Here is a 17032-nt window from a genome sequence, read left to right as displayed (position 1 = left end):
TTGTTAACCGGAATAAAGTTACCACATGTACAAGGGTGTTTTTTCTTTCATAATTATCTCGCAACTTAGATGACCGAATGAGCTCAAATTTTCACAGGGTTGTTATTTTAGGCAAATGTTGAGATACAGCAAGTGAGAAGACTGGTCTTTAACAATTACCAATACCCAGCCAACTGTGCACAACAACAAAATAAAAACATACCTGGGTAGTTTCTGCTGGTATCTGATGCTGGATAACGTGAAGGGGTTCCACAGAGATTCCAATCTGTGACATCGTCTTCATCGGCTGCTTTACAGGCATAGACTGCATGAATGAGTTGTTTGTAGAACTTCCTTTGAAAGACACATTCAAACAAAATCATAAAAAGACAATCAATCAATCAACCCGCAGAGGCAGCAAGGGTCCATCGCGCCGATTTCATGTGTCCACGTCCTAGAGCCTCACGCCACATGTGGGCGATTTTGCTCGACCGACCAAGTTGTTGGGCCTAGGATGACCGAGGGCGCCTCTGTCTAGGTCTCTTCCAGCCAGGAGCTGGTGCTAGGCCTCCCCTGGAGTTGATGGCGATACTTAAGAGCTTTTTTAGCTGGGATGTTGTCAGCTAGGCGAGCAACATGACCGAAGAAGGCAGAGTGGCGGTGTTGAATTAGTTGGTTGATGGGGGGGCGGACACGTTCTTTGGGTGACCTCATTGTTGTTGACGAAGTGGAACCACTGGATGCCAAAAATTGATCATTGACACTGGACACCTTTAGTAATATTTTCAGAGACCAGTCTTCTCACTTGGTGTATCTCAAAATATGCACAAAGAACAAACCTGTGAAAATTTGAACTCAATTGGTCTTCGAAGTTGTGAGAGAATAATGGAAGAGAAAAAACCCTGTTCGTACGAAGTTGTGTGCTTTCAGTTGAGGTCTCGAAATCAAATCAAATATTTTAGTGAGAAATTACTACTTTCTCAAAAACTACGTTACTTCAGATTCAGAGGGAGTCGTTTCTCACAATGTTTTTTACTATCAACAGCTCTCCATTGCTCATTACCAAGTCAGTTTTTATGTTAACAATTATTTTGAGTAATCACCAATAGTGTCCAATGCTTCTAACCAAGATGATTTCTTGCTTTGCTTTAGGGAATATCTCAATAGTCTTGCTCTGGGCAAGAAGGATTGTTCCTGTAGGTATTTCGGCAATTCCAAGCAAACATGGACATAACACACAAAAATCAAGTTTATGTCACAACTTTCTTTCCACTTAGAAGTTATAGCTAACATATGAAACCAATTTATTTTTAGTTGTTGACAAGGAATGAACCCAATTATTGCCAAATCAGAACTCGGCTTGGGCACCATGTAGGCGTGGCTACATTGCCTGGAAAACTGTAATGCGACTGACTGTAATGCGACAGTATACCTAAAAGTTCAAGTTGCTGACCATTTATAAGTATCCTGTTGGATACTCATGTATAAGAGTTGTGTGTTACATATAGTAACACTTTCACAATCTTTTTGATAGAGGAGATTTTTGAATTGTGACAAGTGTTTTTTTTACCATGTCCTTTTTGTGTAATGCGACTGACCGGTCTTTACAACGTTATAACATCCAGAGCACAAAGCCCACAACATTTCTAATAATTATCAATTCAAAGCCTTGGGTGTCAAGTACAAATCAGTCTATAAACTTAGAGGAAAGAATATCTCACACAGAACTTCTAGCACCACGATCGAGAAATTACACTGAAAAGTGTTTTGCGACTGACCGTGGAATTGCCCATTTGCACGTACATGGACATGTAATCATAATATTTTGCGGGTGGAGATGTGACAGTTATGCCAATAAAACAGGATATAAACACCGGCCTGATGAAACATATTGACTACATTTTTTTGTCAACCATACCTTTCTTCAAGCCGACTACTTTAAAAATGGCACTTGGCTTTTCGTTGGTGATGAAACCGAGAAACATCCAGACCATTTCGCCCTCCGGTGACGGCCAACTGAAGTAGATGGCCCCGCCCATTCCCTCTGGAATCGCTCCGGTCCCGGTCAGGAAGACAACGATGTGGTTGATGGTAGCCGCATTGAAAATGTTGAAGAGGACATGAGTGTCGTCTATCTGTTGCATGTCTGTCTGGACCTAGAGAGTAAAATGGGTGAAACTAGTTAAGAGATGGTTGCGAGAACTAGATGTTAAATTTGCATTTGGGATAAAGAATTTCATATACTTTTGATTTTACCATTACACCGACGAGTAACTTTCACGAGTTCTCAGGCATACTCGATTACTTGGGTGGGATTAGAACCCAGGACCTTTGCAAATCTGTAGCAGTGTCTTACAAACTAGACTACCTCGAGTGCCTGGTAGCTAGAGGCAGTTTGAACCCTTTATTTAGGATGGTAAGAAGACACTGCTCGTTAACTGCAAGGGTCGATGGTTCGAATCCCACCCAAGTAATATGCCTGTGATTTTTTTTTCACAGAACTCAGGAAAGTACCGAGTACTAACATATCGGTGTAAAGGGTAAAACCACAATTGATCTGATTGCGAGTTTAGTGTTGGGGATGGGGAACAGAGGGATCTCCCTCACTCCGAGGTCTCTGTAGAAAGACAACGATGTGGTTGATGCTAGCCGCATTGTCATTGTTAGAGGATGACGTGCGAATCATAAACCTTTGAATGTCCGTCTGGACCTGAGAATAGAATGGGTGAGAATAGTTAAGAGATGATTGCGAGTGTAAAGCCCGGTTCATACTTCTTCCTGCGAAAGCGAATGTGAATGCGTTGTAATTTTGCACCCCAAATTCGCAAGGAATAGTTCACATCAGTTTGCTAAGTGCTAAACAGCCATGTGAAATCGTCACCATTTGTTCTATCGCATAATTGCATTCGCATTTGCAGGAAGTATGAACCTGACTTTACACTCGCAATCCTACTGCTACTTGCCGTCAACTCGTTTGGTGTCGTCCACTCCGTCAACACAACCAAATATCATTTTGATAAGTTATTCCAATGGCCAACAACTCACACAAGAGAGCATTGTACTTTATATAGCCCAGGTTGGACTCCTCCGTTGCATGCAACGCGATGGAGTCCAAAGGTCCCGTACCATTGCGAAAGATTTTAAAAAATCTGTTAAAAATATTTCTACCTAAGTTGGGAGTCTGAACTTTTACTCACATGTTCCTTGTAGTTGGAACTCCAAGCCCGCGTTATTTAAAATTGTTGACTTGTCTCCTTTGGTGTTAATATTTTGTGAAAAGAAAATTGAAATTTACGTTTTCCATTCCCACGTCGTCCACTAACTTCCGTGTAAATACTTTCTTGCACTGATCACTGGCGGCGCCATCAACTTGCGTCAACCACTCACTAAGCAGATGGATAATAGTCAGCGAGCAATTTACACAAAGCGCAGAACATAGTATACCGAGAATAGACGTCTTGTGCCAAGACTCCATGTGCTGGAAGCATATCTTTTTCCCAGGACAGATGAGGCCGTTAAGTTGGCGCATGCTAAGTGGCCTCATCGGTCCTCTGTTGTCCGTCTATATGACAAGAAGAAGCCATGTAAAAAAGCAAGATGGCGGCAGACGGCTTTGCTGCTTATAAATATTTTTTAAGAAAAAAACTCACTTTGTAACCGAAATTCAACCTGAAACTTTAAAACTTTGAGGTGTAGTGCTTTCCAGTTTTATGCCTCCTGGATTTTAAATGTGTATTGGAGGAGTTGAAGGCGATTTGATGGCACCTACCCAGTTGACGGCGAATAGCGGCAAGACAACGCGCTGCACTCTAAAGCCATGCGCACTTGAGCTCACACTATCAAGTGGTATACGATGATCAACATCGCCAGTGCAGAACTTCGACATATTTTCGGAAATAATTTCTTCCATGGATATATTTGTTAGCTGTAAACTCGTTGAAAATATAGTGAGGGACACTATGAATATATGAACGGAATTTCAACTTCTCAAATCAAGTAAAAAATTAAGGAAATTGTAGTCAAATTTGTGTTCGCATTGTAAAGAACCTTTATAGCCAGGACGTCAGTGCAGTGGCACTCTAATCATATTTGAGTTTGTTTTTTTAGTTTTTTTTATCAGGTTTATTTTTTAATTTCTTTGGGGTGTTTTAGTTTCAAAGATCCATTCTTTTGTATTTAATGTGTTCTTTGTTATTTTTGTTAGTATTTTCTCTGTAATAGCGCCCTGAGATTTGTGCGCTCTTTAAGACCTCGTTATTATTTTTATTATTATTATCGCGCCCAACAGAAACTCTGCTCATTTTTCTTGTTAACTTTACCTCTTTTCACCAATCCAGTGCTTTCTTAATATTTTTTATTTTCAAATTTTCATCCACAGATTTCACGTTTTTCTTTTTCACTTCTCCAGAGAAACGGCACCCTCTGAAGTGCCATAGTTTCCGAGAAAGAAGTAATTTTCCACGAATTTGATTTCGAGACCTCAGATTTAGAACTTGAGGTCTCGAAATCAACCATCTAAACGCACACACCTTCGTGTGACAAGGTTTTTTTTCTCTTTCATTCATATCTCGCAAGTTCGATGACCGATTGAGCTCAAATTTTCACAGGTTCATTATTGTATGCATATGTTGAGATACACCAACTGTGAAGGCTAGTCTTTGACTATAACCAATAGTGTCCACTGCCTTAAGGGAGAATGCTGACTGGCTCATTAATGTCTCAATAACAAACATTACACAACGTACCCATGGCTCGGTACACCGTACCGATGTTCCCGTAGGCTATGCCCAATCCGCGATGGTTTCCCGTTTGACTGTGGACTTCCAAGCATTCCACAAGGAGCAAGATGGCCGCCTCATTGTCCTTCAGAGCTGATGACGAAGAGAAGAACAGACACAAATCAAAAATGATTTTGATTTTCAAATAATTATTGACTTCTTTAAAGTAATTATCCCTGGGGGTGCTATCTGATAGTGGCTTCCTTTATATAGCACAATAGGAAAAATATAGCACAACTACGTCCCATATCCAAAGAGGTCCAAGGCCGAGGTCTTGTTGGATGTGAGATGCAGACGCACTATATTTTTCCATTAGCCCTATATAGGACTCTTCCTCTGTACACAGATACAGAGTCCTAACTATTGAGGCCTGTTACTGGGGCGGAACATTTTCAAAGCTTCATAACTCAAAACTTACCTGCAACAAGCCACTAATTTCAACAGATTCACATTCCATGGTGGCATACATATTTCTGCGGTGGGTTTTGGTCCTCATATATTCCTCACAAATCCGTCATTTTCGTGAAATAATGCAGCTCCCAACGTTAAAAAAATCCTGTTTTTATCGTTTTCTCACAGTGTTGTCTGTTGCCGTGCGTCTGCGTATACATTCGCATGCAAGACGCATGATGCAAGACGCATGAATTCTTGGTCACCATACTCTTGACTGCACAGCATTAACGCACAAACGCAACGCAAGATTTGCGCATCTTGCGTAAACACGGCAGACTGTGAGAGTACGAACAAAAATGGGAATTCCTTAACGTTGGGAGCTGCATTATTTCATGAAAATGACGGATTTTTGAAGAATATATGCTGATCAAAACCCACCGCAGAAAAATATATGCTGCCATGGAGTGTGAATCTGTTGAAATTAGTGCTTTCTTGCAGGTAAGATTTGAGTTATCAAGCTTTGAAAATTTTCCGCCCCAGAAATGTACCCTGATATCCAGGATGTCACTGTAATATTACGAAAGTGTAAGGCCGCCAGGGCTAATTTTTCCGTATTCCATGAGCGTGTGTGGGATAACTTATAATACTTAAAATTCAAACCTGTGTATATCTTGCCGAGGCAGTTTAAGGCACGCGACTTCATCGCCAAGTACCCGATCGTGTCGGACAGCTCCAGGTGTATGGCGTGGTAGACCAAGGCCATGTCGTAGTCCGGTGGGCTCATGGAGTAATGAGTGAAGCCAATGTTGAAGCAGAATACAACTAGAGCTGCCTGGTCACCTAGGGAAGAAGAACAAGTATGATGTAACAGGGTCGTTCACAGTTATCAACATTTCCAATCCTGTCAGTGTCAGAAAGCTCTAGCTGTACTGCATGGTAGACCAAGGCTGAGTTGTAGTCCGGTGGGCTCATGGAGTAATGAGTGAAGCCAAAGTTGAAGCAGGAAACCACTAGAGCTGCCTGTCACCTAGGGAAGAAGAACAAGTATGATGTAAGAGGGTCGTTCACAGTTATCAACATTTCCAATCCTGTCAGTGTCAGAAAGCTCTAGCTGTACTGCATGGTAGACCAAGGCTGAGTTGTAGTCCGGTGGGCTCATGGAGTAGTGAGTGAAGTCGATGTTGAAGCAGGAAACCACTAAAGCTGCCTGGTCACCTAGGGAACGAGAGCAGGTATAATGTCCAAGAGGTATAATGTCCAATCCTGTCCGAGAGCTCCAAGTGTATGGCGTGGCAGACCAAGGCCATGTTGTAGTCCGGTGAGCTCATGGAGTAATGAGTGAAGCCGATGTTGAAGCAGGAAACCACTAGAGCTGCCTGTCACCTAGGGAACGAGAGCAGGTATAATGTCCAAGAGGTATAATGTCCAATCCTGTCCAAGAGCTCCAAGTGTACTGTGTGGTAGACCAAGGCCATGTTGTAGTCCGGTGAGCTCATGGAGTAATGAGTGAAGCCAATGTTGAAGCAGGAAACCATTAGAGCTGCCTGGTCACCTTGGGAACGAGAGCAGGTATAATGTAAGAGGGTCGTACACAGTTGTCAACATTTCTGATCCTGTCAGTGTCAGAAAGCTCTAGCTGTACTGCGTGGTAGACCAAGGCTGAGTTGTAGTCCGGTGGGCTCATGGAGTAAAGAGTGAAGCCGATATTGAAGCAGGAAACCACTAAAGTTGCCTGGTCACCTAGGGAAGGAGAGTAGGTATAATGTAAGAGAGTCGTTCACAGTTATCAACATTTCCAATCCTGTCAGTGTCAGAAAGCTCTAGCTGCACTGCGTGGTAGACCAAGGCTGAGTTGTAGTCCGGTGGGCTCATAGAGTAGAGTAATGAGTGAAGCCAATGTTGAAGCAGGAAACCACTAGAGCTGCCTGGTCACCTAGGAAAGAAGAACAGGTATAATGTAAGAGGGTCGTTCACGTTATCAACATATCCGATCCTGTCCAAGAGCTCCAAGTGTATGGCGTGGCAGACCAAGGCCATGTCGTAGTCCGGTGGGCTCATGGAGTAAAGAGTGAAGCCAATGTTGAAGCAGGAAACCACTAAAGCTGCCTGTCACCTAGGGAAGAAGAACAAGTATGAACGAGAGAGCCCAATTTCATAGCGCTGCTTAACTGTAAGCAAATTTGCGTGCTTACTGTAGCAGAAAAATTTGCTTAAGCCTTAGCGTATTTCACAGGTTAGCAGAAAAATTGGACGGCCATTGCGTGTGACGTCATTTATTTTCGTGCGGTAAGCACCGGAAGGTTAGCATGCCTTTTCATGTGCTTACGGTTAGCAGCGCTATGAAACAAAAATTGCACAGTAAGCACAAAATCGACTGTTAAGCAGCGCTATGAAACTGGGCCCAGGTATGAACGAGAGAGCATACTGATCGAAACGTTGAAATAACTTGCCTCTTTGTTTTGCAAACACAAACTGTTTTTTCTGATGGGTAAGGGCATCGGTGGACCGCCCCCCCGACCGAAAAGTGGTTCCCAAGTCCCCATGGCGATCTGCCACGGCAACAGGATCTTCAAGTCGCTCGGCGATAGCGATGGCTTCTCTTAAGTACTCTTTAGCTGTTCCGAAGTCTGCTGAAGCCCTGGAATGCAATGCAACAATCATAAATTAAGGCTGGTTTTATCCCATTGGTTGTAAAATGTCATATGACGACGTTTACCAGGGCCAAATTTTAGAGAGCTGCTTAAGCAGAAAATTGTTGCTTTTAGCATGGAGCAATACTCCATGCTTTTAGCAATTCCAAACAAGATACCAGGTACAGATAGCACACATGACAAAATATCTTGGCTGGTAAACTTATTCTGGTAAGCAATATTGTTTGGTGTTAGCTACTTTTGTGTTTTGAAAGCAGCTCTAAGAAATTGGGCAACTAAAATAAAATGTTGAAGCATAAAAAAAGACAACCAGATAGATCGGTGGCTTCGACAAACTTACCTACAAGCATTTCCAAATGACTGTAACATTAGCCCCCTATTCTTGTCGCTCATATTCCGTTTCAACAGCGGCTGGAAAACCTTGGCAATAGCCTCCTTCAGATGTCCACTCCCAAGAATCCAATCCCCGTGATGGATGGTTGCCGTGGTGATCTTGTCCACGTCGCCCATCTCGACGGCCAACATCTCAGCCTCGTCAAGATATGTCTTGGCATCCTGCAAGTTGCCGAGGAAACGGTGAGCATTCCCCAAGTCCAAAAGGTTCAAAGTATCCTTGACACAGATACCTATGTCCACCTAAAGAAGAACCCGATCCCATCAGTTGAAAGGAAGCTCGCTGCCATGCTCCTCTCCCTAAACTGTAGCACTGCCATACCCACTCCATTGTACAGACATCTCAGGCCTTCGGCCTCGAAGTGCCCGAGATTCTTTGGTCAGCCAAAGATTCACAAACCAGATAAACCGCTCCGCCCTATTGTCTCCTCTCGAGGTTCCCCTACCTACAACCTCGCCCAACACTTGACTAAGCTTTTACACACACTTGTGGGCAAAACACCTCACCATGTACCCAATTCAGCAGGGTTTATCGATATTATCAAGGGAATTGAATTACAGTCATCCGATATATTAGTGAGTTTTGATGTCAAATCTCTTTTCACTAACGTACCCACCGATGAAGCTTGCCAAATAACCAAAGCGGTACTAGAACAAGATGAAACTCTTACCGATCGAACCAGCCTAACGCCAGACCAGATTCATGATCTATTAATGACATGCGTGAAGTCCACATACTTCCAATGGAGAGATGGATATTACAGACAGGCTTTAAGAACTCCCATGGGGTCTCCTATTTCCCCAGTCTTAGCGAACATTTTCATGGAAGATTTTGAACAGAAAGCCCTGGGTACCGCTCGACTCAAACCCAAACTTTGGCTCCGATATGTGGATGACACGTTCATCATTTGGTCACATGGATTGGAAAACCATGATGACTTCCTTAGTCACATTAACCGCCAACACCCTAACATTCAGTTCACCATGGAAACTGAGACATCCGATTCATTACCTTTCCTTGATGTACTCATTTCCAAGAAGACTGATGGTTCTCTAGCACACTCCGTGTACAGAAAACCCACCCATACAGACCGCTACCTCAACGCTCGGTCATTCCATCCTCCTTCTGTGAAAGCCTCAGTGAACCGGACCCTACTTCAAAGGGCACACATTATTTGTGATAAGGAACATTTACCTAATGAACTGGAGCACCTTAACACAGTGCTAAAAGAGAATGGGTATAAACCAAACAAAAGAGAGTCCCTTTCAAAACACAACTCTCAGTCTGCACAATCCAAAGATATGCCCATTGCGGTCCTTCCGTACATTGGTCATACCTCACACAAAATTCAACGGATCCTCCGTGAGGCCGAAATCAAGGTCTACTACTGAACTCGTACAAGTTGGATACTAAGCTACACACTCACAAAGACAAGCATGACTCTAGCAGTCAGGCAGGGGTCTATCGAATTCCTTGTACTTGTGGTAAAGTGTACATTGGCAAGACCGGTAGAGACCTAACTACCAGGCTAAAAGAACATAAAGCACACGGCCGCAGAGGGGAATATGACAAATCTGCCATTGTCAAACACTCCACCGATTTAGACCATGTCATAGATTGGGATCAGGCTCGTATCATAGCACCTGAGAGACATTGGTATACAAGGCGCATAAGGGAAGCTATCGAAATATACAGACACGACACTGTGCCACAAGATATCGGCTATTTCATCAGCAGCATTTGGCATACTATCCTACCACCCTCCTCCTCTAACAACCACCAACCTACTGACACGCCTCACTACACCCGAGAGGTTTCTCACACAATGGCCAACCCTAACCATAGCCCTGAGGCTGCCAACCACACAACCAATCAGAGCATTGATTGAACTGCAGTGGATCCACTGAACCCCTATAAATAAGCCCACTCTTCTCTTACCTCTTCAGTCTCCTGACGATGACTAGAGCAAGCTAGTCGAAACGTTGAGACCAATTTCAGAACTGACTCCGCGGCAGTACAGTTAATTACGATCCTATAAGCTAAAGTAGTTGTCCAGTCTAATTTCTATACCATCCGCCCTGGTAATAGTTGAAAAGCAGGACAGTTCTTTTCAGAACTGAGAAGTCTCCCGAACCTCCGATTATCTACTCCATGGCAGTAGAATAAAGCGAGACAGTTCCCTAAGAACAACTCTACCTGGCAAGTAGATACACACATGGTGTTACCGCAAACCAAATATACATTGATACCTCACCACACAATGCCTCAAATCCTATATACTTCTCTTTCTGTCAAAAAGAGAAGATAAACGCACATTTGTTGGGGGTACAGAACTGGGATCAACTAAGTGCGGAAAACTGCACTTACAGCCAATGCAACTTTGATAAAACATTGTCTTTGTGTTTAAGAAAGAGGTAATTTCTCAGTCAAATAAAAAGGCTTCATATGCATCTGAAAGCACACACTGAATGTAAATTTTTCAAAAAGGGTGTTCTTTCTTTCATTATTATCATGAAACTTCGTTGACCAATTGAGCCAAAATTTTTGCAGGTTTACTTTATGCATTTGTTGGGATACACCAAGTGAGAACACTGGTTTTCGACATTACCAAACACCTCCAGTGCCTTTAAACTTACCTGCTCAGTAGATATTTCTGGGAAGCTAAGCGTATCTTCAAGTAACGTGGCAGCAGCAGGCAGATTGGTCAGAAGTAGAACTCAGGCCTCGGAAATCCTCTCATCTGTGATAGATGACAGACATTTAACATGGTTGGTAGTAAAGCATCTTGCTCAAGGACACAAATGTCTTGAACAGGATTCGAACCCACACTGCGATGACTTAAGGCCGAGTCACACTGCAGCGATAACGAAAACGATAACTATCACGGCGCAAAGAGAACGCATTGTATTGGATGAATTGCTCCACGCAGAATATGCACACTCTCATTCAACCAATGGAATGCGTTCTCTTTGTGTCGTTATCGTTATCGTTCTCGTTATCGCTGCAGTGGGACCGGGCCTTTAACCACCATGTTCTATAGCACATTTTACACTGACCAAATCAATGCGATTTACATTATTGCCCTTGTCATCGAGTCAATAACATTCCTATAAACTTTCTCAGCTCCCTGGGGATTTCAACCCCGAGCTGCCATGGCGCTCGAAAGGCTTTTTCACTCACAATATCAACCCCTACCCTCGCAGGTACCCATTTGTACCCCTGGGTGAAGAGAACGAATTATAGTAAAGCATATACTCCAGCACATACCCCCCTCAAGCTGAGCGTCAACGCTTGAGCGGGAATCCGTCCCGGCCCAGCCTGGAAGAGACCCAGAGGGCGACCACACAACACCTGGTTGCGCCAGCTAGAAGTGGACCATGGCTCACCGGCACAGCAGCTGTGGCAGTCTAAAACAAATCGATACGTCCCTCTTGATGGACCACAGAGAATGATGATGATGATGATGATGACGACGATGACACAAATGTCATGACTAGGGTTTGAACCCACACTCGATGAGTAAACCACCAGAACTAGAAAACTACTCGGCCATGACGCAGAGCTCAGCCTTTAAACTGCCTTTTTGGACCAGCGCGTATTTCACGTGGTGGTTCGAACATCAGGGCCCAATTTCATGGCTCTGCTTACCGTAAGCGCAGAATCGGCGCTCACGGAAGCAGGGAATTCTGTGCTTACAGCAAGCGTATTTCACGGGTTACGGCGAATTTTGGCTTCTGCGCGTGCGTATTCCACGCTACATGTACGCATTCTACGCTTACAAGGCTAGCGCAGAAATTCGGCGCTTGCACGTAAGCGGGGAACGCAGGTAAGCGCAGAATTCGGCGGCAAGCAGAGCCATGAAATTGGGCCCAGTAGATAGAGCTTGGAGCCTATAAGCCAGAGCCCAAGACGAGGTTTGAAAAAGGGCCCAAAAGAAGTTGGAAACACAACTTCAGGCATAACTATTTATTGCAATAAGTAAACTTGACAAATATCTCTTACCGATGGTCAATGGTCTGTATGCCTCTGCCTGGTACTCTGCTAGCAGCTTTTCATGCTGGGCGCCGGCGTCCAGCAGTATCTCCTGAATCTATCGTCTATTGTCATTTGATAGACTTAACTTATCAATGTATTTGTACGACGTCTTGGTATCCGACAAGCCTTGAACACCTGGGTGTATCGTAGTATGTCGAGCATGAATATGGACCAATGAGAACAAGGAGAGAACCAAGACAGCTGGTATCCTGGTCACTGGTAACATAGAATGACGATTATCTGTGTGGATCTGGATATGAAGAGAAATGAAAAATATTTCAGAACTGAACCTAATTTTATAAAGCCTGTAAGCAAAACAACTGTGGCTATTTTATCAAACATGTGATTTCACTATGTTACTCATGGCAAAATATTTACAAAAGGGACCAGGTAAATAAAATATATAGCCTAACTAAGATTAGAGGGACGTCCTGAAGGCGCAAAGTAATTGAAAATCTGAGTCATGATGGTCGAGTTTGGGCCCGTTTACGACAAGTCCACTGAACACATTTTTGTCCAATCCAAAGAGTGTCCAAGGTACGAAGTGTCCATAGTCACTTCGTACCTTGCAAAGGTACGAAGTGTCCAGGGTACGAAGTGGCAAAAGTACGAAGTGTCCTGACACCTCGTCTATCGTCACGTGTATTCAAAGCCGACCACAGCCACATTTTAGAATCGAAACCGCAGAGGGCAAGAAAGGGCAAAGACAATCAGTTCAAAATACCCAGCATCTCATCTACCATCTACGAACAATCTTTTTTTCAAAGAACACTGAGAAATTATGGAATAATCTGCAACAATCCCTCATTTATAGATTCCAAATCCCACCAAATCTTCAAAAGTAATTACATTCACAATCTAGCTAGGCCTAAACTACAACAAAACAAATTAGACGACGCTCTCCTGACCTCCTTTCTACTTCTACTTGTATACTCGGTAGGGTCCATAAGACAGGACGTAAAGCCGAGGGACTACTTGTCCATGAGCGGTGCAGGGGTGCGTTTGTACATGGTGCAAGTAAAAAAGACTCATTGCTGCTTATAGGTGAGCAGTCACCACTCCCCTGAAAACCTCAACTGAGGGGGGAGTTGATGATATTGCCGGGGAGTGAGTTCCACCAGATGACAGTTCTTGGGAAAAATGAGTTCGAGAATGACTGTATCCTACCTGGGATGATCTGATATATGTTTGGGTGGAATGATCTAGTATTACATGGGATTGCTGGGTTGAGGTATAGGTCTGGATTGACTGCAATAGTTTGGTTCTGGATTTTGTAGAGGAGGGTGAGGCTGGCTGCCTGGCGTCGCCTTTCTAAGGTGTCCCATTCCAAGGTGTTCAACATAGCCGACACGCTTTCAGTGCGGTGGTACAGCTGCAGAACGAACCTGGCAGCACGTCGTTGAGTGGCTTCAATTTTGGTTATGTCTTTCTGGGTGTATGGATTCCAGACAGGGAATTGTCAAGTTCCTGTGTCAAGTTCCCCAGCGGAAGTTCCAGGAGGATAACCACCAAGTACCAAAAGTACCACGTCGAGACGACAGTGGAACGAATCTCATACAATAGTTCTAGAAGTAGGATTACATTATATTCAACCCTTTAAAAGGATTTGGGTACCTTTTGTAACACAAAACACAATGTCCACAAATTCACATTCATTAAACTTTACTCCGTTTGAAGATTGGTAGTAGAAAGCGAACAAAAAGTACATAGACCCTTTAAAGTTTATTTAATTTTAACCAACAACAAGCAACATTACCTCACCTATGGACTCGATTACACTCCAAAATGACATCAACACCCTCAACAGATGGGAAACTGATTGGCAGCTCTGTTTCAACACCTCCAAGTGCCACTTGCTAAGGGTTACACATAAGAAAAAACCAATTGTGTCTAGCTAACATAAATTATTGGCAACTCAAACCTTGCAGAAGTTAAACATCACCCATACCTAGGAATTGGTCTCAGCCACGACCTGAAATGGTCAACACATATTAGTCAAATAAGCTCCAAGGCCAACAGGATGTTAAGGCTCCTAAAGAGGAACATCTACTACTGTAATAGCAATGTGAAATCCATAGCATACAAAACGCTAGTCAGACCACTACTCGAGTATGGCTCTACTATCTGGGATCCCCACTTCGACACAGACATTAAGAAACTTGAACAGGTCCAAAATCGGGCTGCCAGATTCACAGTTCGTGATTACAGCCGTGAATCCAGCATTACTGCAATCCTAGGAAACCTCAACTGGGAATCACTCCGGGACAGAAGGACTAAATCTCGTTTAACATCCGTCTACAAAGAAACACATGGTTTAACACCTAACAATATAAAGGAATATCTCAACTCATGCACCGGTACAACCACAAGATCATCTAGTAGCCAGCATACATATAAACAAATCCGTGCCCACAAAGACTGTTACCGGTTCTCATTATACCCCAAGACCTTGCCAGAGTGGAACCTACTTCCCCAAGACATCCGTACTGCACCTGACCTTAAGTCATTTAAGGCTGCGCTAGACTCCATCAACATCCACCAAGCGACAGAAAAAGCGCATTACAACAACTAATGGTTTGCCAAGCTGCGTTGCATTTAGACCCCTACCCGACGTACGACGACAACCTCACTGGCAGGTGTAGTACGGAGACCAATACAGATACAGATACATTACAACAAAACGCTTTGGAAGTGAAACTAAAAGTCAGTGCCATCCGATTTGTAAAGAAAGTAATATATAAATTTGACATTGCATTTTCGTACGAAAACGCTAAAAATGTAATTGTCAACGGTGTCAGGACACTTCGTACATTTGCCACTTCGTACCCTGGACACTTCGTACCTTTTCAAGGTACGAAGTGACTTTGGACACTTCGTACCTTTAGACACTTCGTACCTTCTTATAAGACACTTCGTACCTTCTCACGAGTCACTTCGTACCTTCTCACAAGACACTTCCTACCTTCATTCTAATTCGGGATTTCTGCATCGTTTATGATTGTTTTGTGCTTTGTGATCGGATTATTATGGAATAAAAGCAAATCAAACCAACTGTTACTATTTTGTTGGGACCAAGGAGCCATTTCGACGATTGCGTGATTGTTTGACTTTAAAATATTTGTAAAAAATATTGGCGGAAGATGTTGTCCTTGGCGGTAACTAGTTTCACATTAAAAATGACATTCACATATTCAAACGAAAATTATAATTCATTATGTTTTATTAATTTGTATCTCAACAAACATTAAATTATTGAGGAATACACATTTTAATGAAGGTACGAAGTGACTCAACTGATGGTCACTTCGTACCCCGCCAACGGTACGAAGTGACCAATTTGGTTACGGTACGAAGTGTCCCGAAGTGTTCAGGGTAGGAAGTGGCAAAGGTACGAAGTGTCCGACATCCTTGTCAACTAGTGGACGTGCACCAACTACACACTATGCACTACACACCTGCAACCTACATTGGGAGATATCCAGATCCAGAGCTGCAAAGTGAGTGAGTGTTGTTAAAATGAATGTTGCATGTTGTCTTCCTCCATAAACATGTTTTACTTTTATAATCAACAATCTAAACCAACACAATTTAAGGAGCCAGTAGTAGTACTAGTTAGTCAGGTAAAATTCAAGCGAATAACCCAGGTACCTTCATGCAAATCACTTCAATTCAATAAACACTTTCCAATTTCCATAGTTGATTCCTGGGGGGAGCAGAGGAGAGCACACGTTTTGCTTTTCGGGAATTCCAAAGAAAGACTTTCTCTTTAGGGCACCACCTTCACAAACTCTGTAGCACGCAACACAGGCATATATACTAGCTGTGGACGACGCTTTTGCGGCGACGGACGAGAGAGCATGCAGTGTACATGTCCGTTATGTATGGACATGGGCTTTCTCATTGATCTTCCTTGCCAAAACAAAAAAGGGTGGATTTTTGCCTAGAATCGATTCCATGTTTTGTTATCTTTATGCTACTTTTGCCTATCGATTAGCGTTATGTTTTCAAAATTTAGTGTTCTTGAAAATATCGACTTTGGTAACCGGCTTGTGTTTCGGTTACTTCTATTATTCGGAAATCGGTATCATTGGGTCTGTTCTTCGCGCGCCAGACTATTTCCAACGACCAATCATAAAGCTTGGTTATTAACTTACGCCCAACAGACCAATCATAAAGCTTGGTTATTAACTTACGCGCAACAGACCAATCATAAAGCAGCAGGTATTTAACACCGCCGTTAATTTTTCACCTGCAAACAAAATACCACCACCGTTAAACCAGCATAGCGCCCTCATTTGTGTTGGTACAATAATTAAAAACACAGTCCACATGTGGAGGATGTCAAATAGACCACTCAGCTCAACTTCAGTTCTGGAACTTTGAATTCGTTCATATTTTCTTCACTGTTTGGCAGAACTTTTGCCATTTCTGTGGGTACAAACTACCAACTCTACACGAGGGAATCCCAAACTAGAATTAATCGCAAGGAAGGTAAGCAAACACTGTCACTGCGCTCACTCAGTGGCAGAGTCAGTCAGAAAGATCCATTTTACAAGGTTTATAATAATATCGCGACTCAGAACTGCCTGCATGGTGGGTAGGCTGCCTGCATGGTCATGGTGGGTAGGCTGCCTGCATGGTGGGTAGGCAGAGGGGTAACAAAAATTAGAGTTATATATAAGAACCCTTCTTCTCAGGTATGGACAAATTCAGTGTTTTTGAGTTAATTTAATTAAGGGCGGATAAATTGGTGGCGACGTGTGGAAAATTATCCGATTCATTATCAGCTTTAAGTTGTGTTA

At 43.1% G+C, this 17032-nt stretch overlaps 2 protein-coding genes across 2 annotated transcripts; one reads left to right on the top strand and one right to left on the bottom strand.

Moving 5' to 3' along the window:
- Positions 1-249: 249 nt before the first annotated feature.
- LOC117300097 (tetratricopeptide repeat protein 28-like) lies at positions 250-8422 on the bottom strand. The gene is made up of 6 exons (XM_033783789.1): positions 8142-8422; positions 7601-7788; positions 5811-5990; positions 4725-4850; positions 1898-2135; positions 250-333 (listed from the first exon to the last, which is right to left on the bottom strand). Exons 1-5 carry the CDS (start codon positions 8324-8326, stop codon positions 1918-1920), a joined length of 897 nt encoding a protein of 298 aa, XP_033639680.1. The 5' UTR covers positions 8327-8422; the 3' UTR covers positions 250-333; positions 1898-1917.
- A 60-nt stretch (positions 8423-8482) lies between these two features.
- Positions 8483-9586, top strand: LOC117300272. Its single transcript, XM_033784006.1, has one exon. The coding sequence runs from the start codon at positions 8483-8485 to the stop codon at positions 9584-9586; it is 1104 nt and encodes a 367-aa protein (XP_033639897.1).
- The last annotated feature ends 7446 nt before the right edge of the window (positions 9587-17032 follow it).

The sequence above is a fragment of the Asterias rubens genome, chromosome 15 (genome assembly GCF_902459465.1).
Source record: "Asterias rubens chromosome 15, eAstRub1.3, whole genome shotgun sequence".
Taxonomy (NCBI): domain Eukaryota; kingdom Metazoa; phylum Echinodermata; class Asteroidea; order Forcipulatida; family Asteriidae; genus Asterias; species Asterias rubens.
Note: the sequence above shows the minus strand (reverse complement) of the source record. Positions and strands in the feature narration are given on the sequence as shown.

Bases quoted from the DNA above. Each gene is read 5' to 3' on its own strand.
- LOC117300097 (XM_033783789.1), bottom strand. From the start codon at position 8,326: ATGTTGGCCGTCGAGATGGGCGACGTGGACAAGATCACCACGGCAACC. The intron at 5,991-7,600 runs GCAAGTTATTTC...CTTCTTCCCTAG, and splicing joins TGTGTTTGCAAAACAAAGAG to GTGACCAGGCAGCTCTAGTT. The intron at 4,851-5,810 runs GTTTGAATTTTA...CTTCGTCATCAG, and splicing joins CCTCGGCAAGATATACACAG to CTCTGAAGGACAATGAGGCG.
- LOC117300272 (XM_033784006.1), top strand. From the start codon at position 8,483: ATGCTCCTCTCCCTAAACTGTAGCACTGCCATACCCACTCCATTGTAC.